Genomic DNA, 14,045 nt, shown 5'->3' on the forward strand with positions numbered 1-14,045 from the left:
GATATTTATTGAGCATTTACTATGTTCTAGGCACAGCCCTCTGAGCTGATGTGGTGGTAAGCAATGGAGACATTGTTATCTACTCTCATGGAGTTTACAGTTCAGGTGAAACAGACATTAAACAGTTAGCTAGAGAATTTAATTTAAAAAATTTGTAAGTGGAGAGAAATGAATGCACTTGAGTAATCTAGGTGAACCACAGTAGGTCTGTCTAGTTTAGTAGGTTGTCCTGGGGATAAATCTTAAATATGTCTCGTAACTGTGAATGATTTAGGAATAGGTGTTTTTGACTAATAACATCTTATAAGTTATTGCATGTATCATAAGTAGATTAGAGATTTTTTTGAGGAAATTTAAACAGAGTTAACATGTATTTATACTCTATGGAATATGGTTTAACACTTGATTTTATAGAGTACACTTTAGGATACCAGTATCCAAGGACTACCTAGCCCCTGAGTTACCAACTTACTCTGTGCCCTCTGCCAGGTTCTTTGCTGGCCATGTATCACCTGTAAAATGATGTTCTTGGATTCTCAAGTTTTCTTTCAACTCTGCAGATTGTATAACTGCCAAAGAGGAGAACTCTGGAACCCCAGACCCCGCAACAAACGGCCGTTCCCACAGCCTTCCATACTTTTAGTGGCAGCTCCATCCTTCTCTTGAACAGACCAGAACTGTGGTATTCCTCAACACTTCTCTTTCTCTTATACCCTGTGTCCTGTCCAGTTTGTCAGCAAATCCACTTTGACAGCACCTCCCCTGCTGCCACCCTGGTCCAAGCCACCATCAGCTCCTGCCTGGGTTAATATGGTCGCCTCCTAAGAGGTGCTCTTCCGCTCTTCCCTCTGTACTTAGTTCTCTACATGGCATCCAGAATGATGCTGTTAAGTAAGTTAAAAGCTTGTCTTATGCCTTTACTCAAAGCCCTATAATGTCTTTCCTTCTCAGAGCGAAGTCAAAATCCTTATGGTGGCCTACGGGGCCTTACAAGACCTGGCTGTTCCTTATCTTGACCTCATTTCCTGCTTCTTCCTCTCCCTCATGCCAGTCCTGTCAAACTGGCCTCCTTGCCATGCATGCTTTTGCCTCAAGACCTTTGCACTGGCTGCTCTCTCCTTCAGATTCTCGGCTCACATGTCCCATCAGTGAGGTTTCCATGGCCATCCTATGGCAAATTGCAGGTCGCCTACCCTGCTCTTTATCCTCTGATCTATTAGTGGTTCTCAAAGTGTGATTCTAGACCAGCAGCGTCACCATCACCTTGGAAACGTGATAAAAGTGCAAATTCTTGTGCTTTTTCACTCCCCGTTCTGCTGAATCAGAAACTCTGGAGGTAGGGTCCAACAATCTGTATTTTAAGAGCCCTGTAAGGATTCTGATGCACAATAAGTCCAAAAACTAGTGCAGCGTAATAATTTTGTTTATTATCTGTATTTACCTCTCCACCCCACCCCCACCTCAATTTAAAGTTCCTCTCCATGAAGGTTGGGGTTTCTGCTCTATAGTCCCAGTGTTTAAAACTGGCAGTGACACAGTAAAGAACTCAGTAAATAGTTATTGAATGAATTACTGAACATATGATTATTTAGATTAAAAGAATACTGAGTAATGTGTGATCTTCATATTTTAGTGACTTTTCAGTGTTAGAAGTTTTAGATGTATGGTTTTCTTTGTCACAGATTTTAAAAAATTCCAGATTCTTTGAAGATTTTTTGAAGCCCAAACTAGTCCTTTGCAAAACTATGTGGAAATGATGTAAATTGTTGCTTTAAATACTTGTGGCAACTGGGATTGTGCTATTTTAATCATCTCCCATAGGGACCATCTCTTCAAATTGTACAGATGGGTTACTCTTGTTTATTGGAAGAGTCTAATAGTAGAGCTAGTTGAGTGGAGATTTGTATGAAAAAGACCACCTGCAGGTACATGAATATTGCATTGGGTATTTAAACTTATTAATATTTGATCTAAGTTACTTATGCCTGTCTTTGTGGATATGGCCCGCCAGGAGCCCCCATTGACTACCGAGCATGGGTTTGGTTTGGGAAATGATGATACCTGTATAATATACTCATCTAGTGCTCTCTTAGAGCAGCTCTGTCAGTTCAGCTGAGTAGTTCTTACAGATGAGGTGACTGAGGGCTGAGCAACTGAGGACTCCTTTAAGGTCATTCTGAAGATTGTAAAAGCAGATCACTCTCAGATCTCCTGGTGTCACTTTCAGTCCTTGGCTCACTTCCTTGCCCTTAACTGCCTCCCCACCCCCATCCCCCTCTTGCTTTTTAACTCTATGCCTTTTGACATTTCAGCTGCCCTAGGGCTGATTTTTTTTTAGCTATAAAATAAGGAAGGTTGACAAGACTTTCTCCAAGGACCTATCTTGCATCAAAATGTTCTGAGTATCCCTTTATTAGCCTTAGTCAGGAATTGAAAGCATTCTGATCAGAGGATGTGAGGGGAGAGGAAGCCAAGTGTCTGCCCTTTGGCTACTTTCATCAGAGCGTCTTTTAAAATATCCCTCCTGCCTCCCACTGGGGAGCCAGGGAATAATGGATTTGTGATCATCTGTGGTTTTCCTTTATTCATTTTAATTATCATGTTTGATAGAAAGTTTACCACTAGTAAGTGCTTGGTCAAGTCTGTTGTTGGGCTTGAGAAAGCTGGCTCTTGCCTGGCACCTGCAGCACAGCTGGCCTGGGATTACTGCTCCCTCCCCTATGGCCCTCTATGGTTCTCTGTGGCCCTCTATGGTCCTCTTCCCTTCTGCTGCTGCCCGCCGTGTGGTGTCTGGCTCCGTGTCGCAGCAGAAATCCACCTGCTTTGAGGAAGGGTTCTGTGGCTCTTACATAGATGGACAGATTACGTGCAGTTTGCTATTATCTTAAACTAGTGTTCTCCCTCACACCGTGTCTAATGGTCTATATTAGTCAACTGAACCGTGAGCCAATTGTGAATTGACATTAACCACCACTTCTTATTCTATCTCTTTGTCCTTTTAAGCTTGTGTTGTCTTGATTGTGAGAAGGTTGAGGAGTTGGGGAGGGAGTGGCAGCTTGGATAGCCTTGGCGTTTTCACCAAGAACCATCGTGTTTTATTTTTCTTGTAATTTGTCTGTGTCATTGTGAATTGATGTTGATTTCATGTATAAAGTGAAAGCAAGTGCTAAGAACTCCTTCCTTATAAGTAAAAGAGTAGCACATTTAAAGGAATTTCATGTGGGACACCAGTCATGGGAAGGTTTGCTTCTTTTGTTTCTTTTAGTTTGAAAGATGAAACTCTACCTTTAGGGAATAAAAAGATGATGCCTTCTGATTTCTTTCCTTCTTTGCTGTCAGAAAAGTCTGTGAAATTGTCATGCTCTGATGTTTCAAAGAAGGTCAGGACTGCCTCTCTCTCATTCATAGATGGGAAACATGGATTTGTCCAGAGCAGCTGAGAAGTAACTGTCTAGGTCCCAGACTCTGGAAAGAGATCAGATTGTGCCTTCTGACTGTGAATGCCTTGGGCCCCATGCCTGGGGTGGGTGGGGGCTGCAGTCTATAGAACCCAACCAGGTCATTGAGCACCATTACTTGCAAGAAGGAATAAATGGAATTGAAAATCAGGAGTTTTATGGGAGGAAAGCAGATTGGGTGGAGACTAAGGGTTTCAGAAAACTCTCTTTGGTTCTGTCTGGTCCCTCTTGGGGTCTTTCCCTCCCGAGCAGGACAGGTGGTGTGTCCCAATCCATAGTGAAGGAGGGGTGTGAGTAATTGATGTCTAGCAGTAGATAAGGTGCCTAAATATTTATTATTGGCTTGCGTAGCAGATGAACAGATTCAGTGTTATCACTTCAATAATATAATGAGGTCACCTGAACACAGTTGTATTTCAGAGGTTCTCATGAGTGGAAGAGAAAGGAGTAGTGTTACAAACATCTGTGCTCAGAATGACGCTTACCTGCAGCTTTTCTCCTCTGGGCTCTGGCACCTCCAGTGAGCAGCTGTTACTAATGGACTGTTGATAAGTATTATGATTATAAATTATTTTCATGTATTAAAAAAGATTTTGTACACATCTGAGTATTCCCATAGAGGTGCGCCATGTGTGTGAATTTGTTTGTCCTGCTTGACACATTACAATCACTGGGTCAGACAGCTCTGTGTAGGATGTGACTTTTGTGTTTAGTACAGTAGTGCCCCTTTATCTGCAGGGAATATGTTCCAAGACCCCAGGTGGAGGCCTGAAATCACAGAGAGTACTAAATCCTATATATGCTATATCTTTTCCTCTACATACATTCCTATGATAAAGATTAAACTACTCTTGCACTTTGGGGCCATTATTAAATAAGATAAGGGTTACCTGGTCTGATAACCGAGACGGCTACTAAGTGACTCATGGGTGGATATGCTATACAAAGAGATGATTCACATCCGGGATGGGACAGAGCGGGATGGGGAGAGATTTCATCACACTAAGAACAGCACGCAATTGAAAACTTACGGATTTTTTTCCTGTAATTTTATTTCTGGAGTTTTCTATTTAATATTTTTGGACTGCAGTTGACCACAGGTAACTGTAACTGTGGAAAGTGAAATCCGGGATAAGGGGGACTCCTGTATTGCCCTTGTACTTACTGTGTCATAAGATACATGAATGTGCACTAAGCTTTTTTCCTGCTGGTCTTTTTCTACTGCTGTGGTTCTCTCCATCTCAGAGATGGAAGAGGGAAGCTGTGGATTGGCTGTACTTTGAGGTCTTCTGGTCACACAGAATTATGCCATAGTGCCTGGTAGGAGGACAGTATTTCTGGGCAGTGCTTCTCTAATTTGCACATCGCATCAGCTGTGGCTCCTGTTGTAATGCAGATTCTGATTCAGAAGGACAAGGGTGGGACCCAAGATTCTGCGTTCTCCAAGACTCCAAGATGATGCTGATGATTCTGGTCTGGGGACCCCACTTGGAGCAGCAAGGGTCTAGACTAGAATGTTGAAGATATTTTTCTCTCCTATTTTCCTAGAATTATATTGTTCTGTTTCTGAAACGTTTACGTAAGTGTAGCCCCAAACAGAAACTATTGGCAAAAAAGTGAAATAGAATCTTCTTGCAGTGTGTTTTTTACCCCTTGAGACGTCTATGCGTTTATTTGTTTTGATCTGTGCCCCTGGCATTAAAAGCCATGCTTAATATTGGAGCTGTTTAAAACTCCAGAATTGCATTGTGTGCTAAATTGTTTTCTTGCTGATTTTTCACCAAATCCTTTTGAGGATTGCAATGACTTTGGCCCCTGATGCAATGCTTAACCCTTAGTAGTCAGGGACTATGAATAAACATGGCTCGACTGGGGAAGGACAGGAGACTGTAAGAGTGAAGAAGCCCTTGGATACAAATACCAGAGTGCTTGACTGGCAGGAGATTAAGCAGTACAGACGTTTAATTATCTCACATAACAGAAGTCTGAGACGTTCTTTTCTAGGGTTGGTGCAGAAGCCCAGGGATATCACAGAGGTCATGGGCTGTTTCCTACTTCTGTCCTGCACCTCAGTGATGTCAGGGAGCACGTGTCCCCATGGGCTGGCCTTGCTCCCAGCATCACATCCTCACATGACAGTGTCCCAAATAGGCAGAGGAGTGGGGAACAAAGGAGTCTTATAAGGAGGTTCTTGTATTCAGGCAGAAAATTTCCCCACAAAAGCCTGCACTATATTTCCCTTGGATCTCATGGGGGACTAGGGCAGCCCCCCAGAATATTCACTGATGGGAGGAACCAAGCACCTTAACTGTCTAGATCACTACAGTTAAAACAGTGTGGTGCTGAGTAAGCAGCCAGTAATGTTTACTACAATATTACTGAGAACCCACGATATATACTCTCTGCTCCCCATTTGATAGCTCGTGAAACTGTTGTCCAAAGAAGCTACGTGAATTAGCACGGATCGTGATTCAGATTACACGCAGGCCCCTTTGGTTTCAGAGGCCTCCTTGGTGGAAATGCAACTCCTCCTACTCCGTGTCCTCCTTGGCCCACCTCTCCTCTTCCTCTTAGCTTCAGGGATTGGTGGTGGGAGCCTCACTAGAAAAGGTCAGGACCCTGCAGTGTGCCTCTGCACCGGGCCACCATCCCACACCAAGGCCGTTGCTGTTTGGCCTCTTGCTGGCTATGTTCACATTCATGGTACAATGAAATGACACTTTTAGAGTAGTGAGAAAACTGTTCGTTCCTGTGAGCAAAGTGGCATTATGTCAAGAGGCAGTGAGCCCAGTGGGTGTTGGCAGCTGCTGTCCTAAATGTTGCCACATTCTGACTTGGTTCCCTGCTTCTTGCTCTGGGTTTGCTGAGTCCTGCTGAACTCAGCACAGGTACCCAGAGGGGTGGCCTCCACCTGGCGGACTCCATGCGTCCCCCTTGCACCACACTCTCCCCACCTCGGTTTGCAGGCATTCCCAGCAGGTACAAGGGACAAGTCCTTCCCCTGTTTCCACTCACACTCTTCCGTCCTGGAGGTCTGATGACACTGAAGATGACAAAGCTCCAGGAGAGTGAGGAGTTGTTCCAACTTAATTTAAAAACAAACAGAAAACCTGGTAGAAAAGGCTGGGTTTAATCATACATTAAAAAAAATATACGTCCAATATACTACACTCAGAACTAAAGGTGTCATCTTCTGCTTGTTGGTGATTCCTGGACGCCCTTTCCCCCAGATTCTCTCGGTGAGAGAGGGAAGCACAGAGCAGGGAAAGTCACGGCGTTTGCAGTTCCAGGGTCGGAGGCATGCTCTTCCAGCGGCAAGCCAGACTGCCTACTCCATCCAGATTAACTTTCCTAAAATGCAGTTCTGATCATAGCACTCTCTGGTCAAAACCTCTCTCCCCACAAGGCACTTAAAGAACACAGCAGCCATCCCCGGCCATAATTTGTCATGTATGTGGAAGCCAACAGGCTTCCAGTGCTGTTTCCTTCTGCCTGCAGCGCTGACCCGGGTGTCATGTCCTTCAGCAGGGTGCTTTCAGCTTCTGTAACTGACCAGATCACCCAACACTGGTGGTATAACATGTAAGGGAGCCTGTGGGACCAGGCAGCCGGATGCTGGCTGCCCTGACGGTGTTCCTGGGCCCTGAGAGTACATTTCAGTTTGCCAATACAGTCTTGAGTCTCTCGTGAGAAAAAGAATTGGGAATCAAACCAAGTTATGAAGGGGTTGTTTTTTGATGATATAAATATGACATTTAGGATTAACGAGAGAGCCTCAAACTAGTTTTTCTATGTTGGGTAATTTGATCTTTACTCAGGGACGAGCTAAGGAGTTGTGGAGTATTAACCTTACTATTCCATTTTGCATTCTGTTTTCAGTACAGAAAAATACACTGACTTTTTCCAAAAAAAAGTAGACTGAGGCTAAGTGGCCAACTCCTCTGAGAAGGACTATGGGTTTTATTCAAATCCTCAGTAATTTGCTAGGTAGTCTTTGGCAAGTCATTTAATCTTTTTATCCCTTACTCTTTTCAATCCCATATTCACTAAACTATCCTATTTTGGTAAGGATTTATCTACCCTTTTCCATCCAGAGTCTTTATTCAGATACAGACCCTGATGATTTTGCTCCTAGGCTGTAGCTGTGATCTTCTTTGCCTCTAGTCTTCCCCCTTTTCTAAACATCCCTGCATGATGACTTTTCCCAAATTTTCCTCTTCACTGGAGAGAGATCAACAGTAATGCAGGGTGCTAATTGGATCAGGCCCGGCTTCCCTCACCAGCTACTCAGACTCTGAGATTGGCTCCTCAGCAATCTCAACACTTCCTAGCTTTTCTGGATCATGGCCTTTGAAGAAAAGAGACTGCTTCTAGCAAGGAACTACCAGGGGCCCCTGTGGCTTTGGTGGCTCCTGCTGCCCCAGCCCTAACCAGCCACTAGGAGGTCTGAAGGGATCAGTATCTGCTGTAACCCATTTTGAATACATTTTGGGGAGCTCTGAACTATCAAATGTTGATTCCGTTGCTCTCCAGCGAAGTTTTGAATTGACCTAAGCTGTTTTCTTCATGTGCAACTCAGGTTCCTTTTCACGGATATTAGTACATGTGTAAATATTTGAGGTAGGTAAGGGTTGGCTGCTCAGCCACAACGTCACTCCCAGGTTTTAAGGAAATCAAGTTTCAGGCCACATTTTGCCATTCACCAGCAAGCCCCCTAAAGGGTTCTCACGATTGGTTTTGTAAGCTCAAGGAACTCCTTGCTCTCTGTCCTTCTAGGTGAATGAAAGTCCACTGGAAGCAGATGTGCTAAATTCCAGTGGCAATTTTCTTGTACACTTGGACTTGGCGTTAGGAAGCTCACTAGATATAGAACTGGTGAGGGATTTAGCTTACACTCAGGCCTAGCTAGAATCTTCCTATTCATGCAAGAGTGGGGAGTACATCTAAAATATTTTAGCCACTCTCTGTGTGCTTAAATACCTTGACCTTCACCAATGAAATCCTGTTTCTAACATGCATCATGACTGTCAACAGGTGACTATTTTTCCCTGATAATAGCCTCATTTTGGGCATTTACCTGGCTCATACTGATCTATACTTAGATACAGATAACAGAAATGCATCCAGCAGCTGCCTCTGGCATCCTGAATCCAATGCTGCCAGAACCTCTCAGCACTGGGCATCCTGGGTCAGAATGCCAGCTGACCACCTGGGATGTAGTATCCCAGCAATAATATTGTATGGTACGTGCCGAAGAATTTTAGGTAAATTTATTTTAGGTATGTTTTAGAAATCGTAACAACACAGTTGGCAAACTAGTTTTGCAGGCTAAATCAGGCAGGCGGAATTGCTTTTCCACTTGAAAAAAAAAAAAAAATGAACTTATTGCCAACAACAACAGAAAAAGAGGTTTTACATAAAAATCTTGATGTTTGGCTTTCTCTGGGAAAATTGGGACATCTGCAACACCCGATCTACATTCCTCTGTGGCAACTTTTCTTTTCCAGCTGAGTAGCAGAAGCCTGTTTTAGACCTGGGGTGGGAGGGCTCTGAGAATGGGCTCTTGGGAAGCGCCCTGCACTTCCTAACATCCCCCTGCGCTGAGCCTTTAATCACTGAGATTGTGCTGTTGGTTTCCAGGATCCTCTCCCCCCTTTATTATCCTGCCTGGCCCCTGTAGGTACTTGAGTTTTTGACCCTTGCAGCTGTCAGGCAGTTTTTCTTGTTGGCTCAACACTTGTGCTTTGCTCATGCTGTTTCTTTGGAATGTCATTTCCTTTCGGCCTTGCCTGTCCAAGTCTTAACCTCATCACCCCAGGCCAGGCCCAAGGCCCCGTTGGATGCGGAGTCTCTCATGGCTGTTACGGTCCTAGCTCCTCTGCTCCTACACGGACAGCATGGCGTAGCATTTGATTTTACACATTGTTCTATTGTTCAGTGTTTCATGGTTTCTTTCTCCTACATGGTAATATGTTTCCTTAAGGTCAGGAAACATATCTTTCTCACATTGTGTATTTATCACTGTGAAATGGTAATGCTCAGCCTGGTTACCTCATTTTTTTAAAAGGCAGAGAACAATACCTTATTGATCTACCTAACAGTTATTGCAAAGCATATTTGTATGTGGTGAAAAGAAGGACAGTGTTATGAATATGAAAGTAATATAAAAATAGGTGTAACCAACAGGCCTGATAAGAACACAGAGGTCCAGAAAGGGTAAGTGCCTTGCTGAAGTCACACGGTTGGCAGAGAGCCTCGTCCTTGCTCTAACCACTGAGGCACCTGTCCTTGCCAGTTCGGACCGTGCTGTTTTCTGGAGGACCTGCTACCCTCCGCAGGGCCAGACCCTGCAGATCCTCCTTAAGGCTTAGCATTCACATATCAAAATGAAACAATTCCCGAAGTTACTTAAATAGTACACCACAAATTAGGCAAAGGCGTGGATGCCCGTCAGACTCCCCACACCCTGACGCGAAGGGGGGCTGTGAAAGAGCCCCAAGGCACCAAGAGTCAAGGTGCCAGAGATGCTTTCCTCAAGCAGAGCGCCCTCTGCTGACGGCCCTCTCCTCTGGGGGAGCAGGTGGCCTGGCCTGGCCTGGGCTGGACGGGGCGGGGCGGGGCGCTGGGCGCAGAGGCAGCAGTGCCGGGCAAGGGGTAACAAGTGCGAGTTCGGCGGGGCTGGCGCAAGGCCTGCTCCCTAGAGCGGCGGCCGCGAGGCAGGCGGGGAACGGGAGTCCCGCTGTGCCCAGGGAGACGGACTGTCCTGGGGAGCAGGCTGCCTTTGGAGACTCTGTAGGGGCGGGGCCCGGCCTGGCTGCTGGAGCCTGGCTCGTGGCTCGTGGCTCGTGGCTCGTGGCTCGTGGCTCGTGGCTCCGGGGAAAGCAGGGAGGTGGTGACTCAGGAGGCCGCCACAGGAATCCTGGCTTAACCCAAGGCAGTGGCGGTGGGGAAGGAGAGAAGTGGATGGATTCAAAAGACGTGAGAGCCTTTTTAAAACGTTACAGGATGACAGCATTCTTTCTGGGGTGAGATGCAGTTATTCCCGGAGACAGGAAGCGGGCCTGGCCAGCTGTATGTGCAGCCTTTGATTCCACGTTTCCGGAGAAATGCTCACTGCTTCTGACGTGGGCCTCTGGCTCCACTCCCCCTGGCCTTATAGATGGATCCTTTAGGAAACAAGGGTGCTTTTCACTGTTCCTGCTCGGCCACCGCCTCCTCACTGTCATATGTAAGCTGTCTCCACAGCATATACCAGTTTTCCTGTTTACACAAGCACACCATGTACTTTGGTCAAAAGGTCCTGCTTCTCAGTACATATAAGTCTTTCTGGATACACATTAGCCATACATAGGAGCAAATTGTGTATTTATTCTGGAGTCGTCAGTTGTGAGTAGATGTTAAGAGTGGTGTTTTCTGCGTATGGAATTTTTTGCTTTGAGTTTTAGATGTTTAACCATCTGTTTATGACTTTAAAGTGAGTGCTCTAAGTGGAGGCTATGAATAAGTATGTGAATCATGAAAGATATATTGAAGGGGTATTGTCAGTAATGAATGGCTACTATACATCTTACTTAGCTGTTTTTGCAGCTTTAAAAAGGTCTAATGTAACTAGATGCTATTTTTAAGGAATTTTTAAAACTCTGATATTAAATATAGATTTTAAAATCTGGATTATATCATTTAGAAAGAGACTTTGGGGTTGCTTTAACCGCATTTAAAATAATCTGTTTTATCTTAAAGCAATTTTTACCCATGCCCTTAATTATTTACAGATGATATGTATTTATGTACTATTTTGTTACAGAATTATTTTAATAAAAATGTTGGATTCATTGTTGAGCTTTTCAGAAATATGCAAGTAATATTGTCTTTTCCTCCAGCCAAACAAATGAGTCAGTTTACCTAGCTCTTCCATAAGAGGATGAATTCTATCTTCTCCTCTCTGTAGGTGACTACTGGTTCATGGGTTCTGGAGATTTTTTTTCCGCAAAGCTTCATTTTTCTGACCGCAATATAAAAATTCAAAGAGTTGTAGAGTTGGGTACATATGTGCAAATTAAACTTTATAGCATTTTATTTATTTTTTAAAAGATTTTAAAATTGATTTTTAGAGAGAGAGGAAGGGAGATGGAAAGAGAGAAATATCAGTGTGAGAGCGAAACATCGATTGGCTGTCTCCTGTCCTGCATGCCTGGGACGATGCCCATCAAACTGAGCCACACTGGCCAGGGCTATAGCATTTTGAAAATATACTTCTCCATATTAATATGAGAGTAGCAGTTGGAACAAAGACTCCATTTGTCAATTTTATTCCTTTTGTTGTAGTTGGCATCCCCTGGGAGTTGAGTACTGGACGTTGTTCTTTGGTAATTGCTGACATCCTGGCAGTCAACAAAGGAGGAGAATTATGAGAGCAATTTGTAGGGCCTCACAGTGCATAGTCTGCTGCGGGGTTCTGAGGTGTCGACTGCTCTTTTTATTATTACTCACTGGCTTACTGTGGAGCTGTCCTTGACTTGGCTCTTACTGACAGGTCTATACTAGCCCTGAGCAGTTGATACTTACTAATTATAACCTTTAGTAAAAACTTAAGAAATGAGTGTATTAATAATCATTGGGTATTTCTTTCTCTACACATACAAACATTAATTTTGCATCTATGCATGTATGTATGTATATACAATATGACTAATTAATTCATTTTTTCACAGAAAGAACTTCTAATGTATAATAGATATGAAGAACAGTATTACTTCATTCCATCTATACACAGGAAAATTGTCCAGAGAGCAAACATTGACAAAAAAACCAACCTTTGTGGATTGAGCTTTTCCTTTGTGTTCAATCAGTACATGTAGACAAACCTAGGCATGCTGGCTCCAAGTACCTGGGTGTGTGATGTGCCATTATGGTTTTGGCCAAAGCGTTAGAAAACACTGTTTAAGCAAGGGCATGGGGATGTGGAAGGCGGATGTTATCCATCCTTTGTTAAAAAAGAAAATCCAGGTCACCAGGAAAAGAGATGTTCATGAAGTCAGAATTTGTAAGCAATAATGTCTTACATAAAATAAGGGTGATTTTTTTTTCTCTTTCAGATTTTGGGGTAAGTGCGTTCTTAGCAACAGGGGGTGATGTTACCCGGAATAAAGTTAGAAAAACATTTGTTGGCACCCCGTGTTGGATGGCCCCCGAAGTCATGGAACAGGTAAAAAAGAAAGCAGTGATTTGATTGACATAGTACAGTAATGCATATTATTAATATGCTAACATTTCATTCAGATCAACCATTTTACTAGTATGCATCATGTAGCTAAAGTTTAATTCCCATTTGCTGGGTCTTGACACACTAATGTCAAAGTTCTGCACACACAGCTGTGGACTTACCACGCAATGCGGACTTCACGAAGTGTGACTTGCCTGCTATCTAATGTGTTTTCTCCTGGTTCCTTTCTTAGGTGAGAGGCTATGACTTCAAGGCTGACATGTGGAGTTTCGGAATAACTGCCATTGAATTAGCAACAGGAGCAGCGCCTTATCACAAATACCCTCCCATGAAAGTAATTACTCTTGGAAATAATGCGTCGGTTTGAAATACGGTTGAACGGAATCTATTCTGTAGTTCTAAACATAGTCATTTTTCTCTTAGACCTGAGGAAAGTTAGTGGGGGAATGCAGCCAAGTTAAATGTTGTCCGATGTTCTCAGTGGACAGAGCAGGACAAAACATAGTACAATGCCCAGCTTTGAAGCTTGCTTTACAGTCTCAGCACAGATTGGTCAATGGGGGTTGATAGCTGTGACAAATGCTGGCTATCACTCTTTTGGTAGCAGGCTATCCCCAGCACCCCAAGGAAAATCTACAACTAGGTTATAGTGATATCATTTTTGGAGATGGATTCCCTAATTTTCAGGCCTTTTTTTTTTTAAGAAATGGTCTATAATATTTTACCCATTTCCACAGTGTCATGTTGGTGACTCATTTGAAATAAGCAAGCCCAGTATTTTTAGGAAACAACATACATTTGAATACTATTTTCAGATTTTTGTGATTCTTGTAACTGGCCTACATCATTATGTCTCTTAGTTTTTGAGATAGTGGTATCAGGGTGAATTTACCCAACTAGATTTTGTTTTGAGGCTGAAGTAGTTGAATGGAAATTATGAAGTTATTTTACAGAGAATATGGTCCATGTTTATTTCAACTTTTTCCTAGGAAAATATTGGAAAAATTTAGGAGGATTTTTTACATAAACCCTGAGGATAAAAGGTTAAATGTTTTTACTGATTAAAAAGTCAATATATGCTAATTGTTGAAAACCTGGAAGTATAAATAAGAATAAAGAAGAAAATAATCATTTATAATCTAATCAACCACAGATAATCCCTGTTCAGGTTTTAGTATAGTTCATTACATTGGTTTTCTCTGCACATATGTATATATGTTTTAATATAATTAAGATTTTGGTGTGCGTGTGTGTGTATACATACCTGATTTTGTTAGTAAGTTGAAGTGTAAACAATTGAATTGCCCTTTCAAAGGAAACACGCTGAAGCAACTTCGAGGATTTTTTCTTCCATTTGGTTTTTC

The 14,045-nt window shown here is 43.1% G+C and overlaps 1 protein-coding gene across 2 annotated transcripts in view; it reads left to right on the forward strand.

The window, feature by feature from the left end:
- STK39 (serine/threonine kinase 39) overlaps nucleotides 1–14,045 on the forward strand; it is a 247,466-nt gene that overhangs the window by 78,731 nt on the left and 154,690 nt on the right. For both annotated transcript variants that reach the window (XM_081142428.1, XM_081142429.1), the window contains exons 6-7: nucleotides 12,554–12,663; nucleotides 12,914–13,015. In XM_081142428.1, the coding sequence (XP_080998554.1) occupies nucleotides 12,554–12,663; nucleotides 12,914–13,015 (212 nt within the window). The remainder of the gene's footprint in view (nucleotides 1–12,553; nucleotides 12,664–12,913; nucleotides 13,016–14,045) is intronic.

This window comes from Miniopterus schreibersii (assembly GCF_964146895.1).
Source record: "Miniopterus schreibersii genome assembly, chromosome: 7".
NCBI lineage: Eukaryota > Metazoa > Chordata > Mammalia > Chiroptera > Miniopteridae > Miniopterus > Miniopterus schreibersii.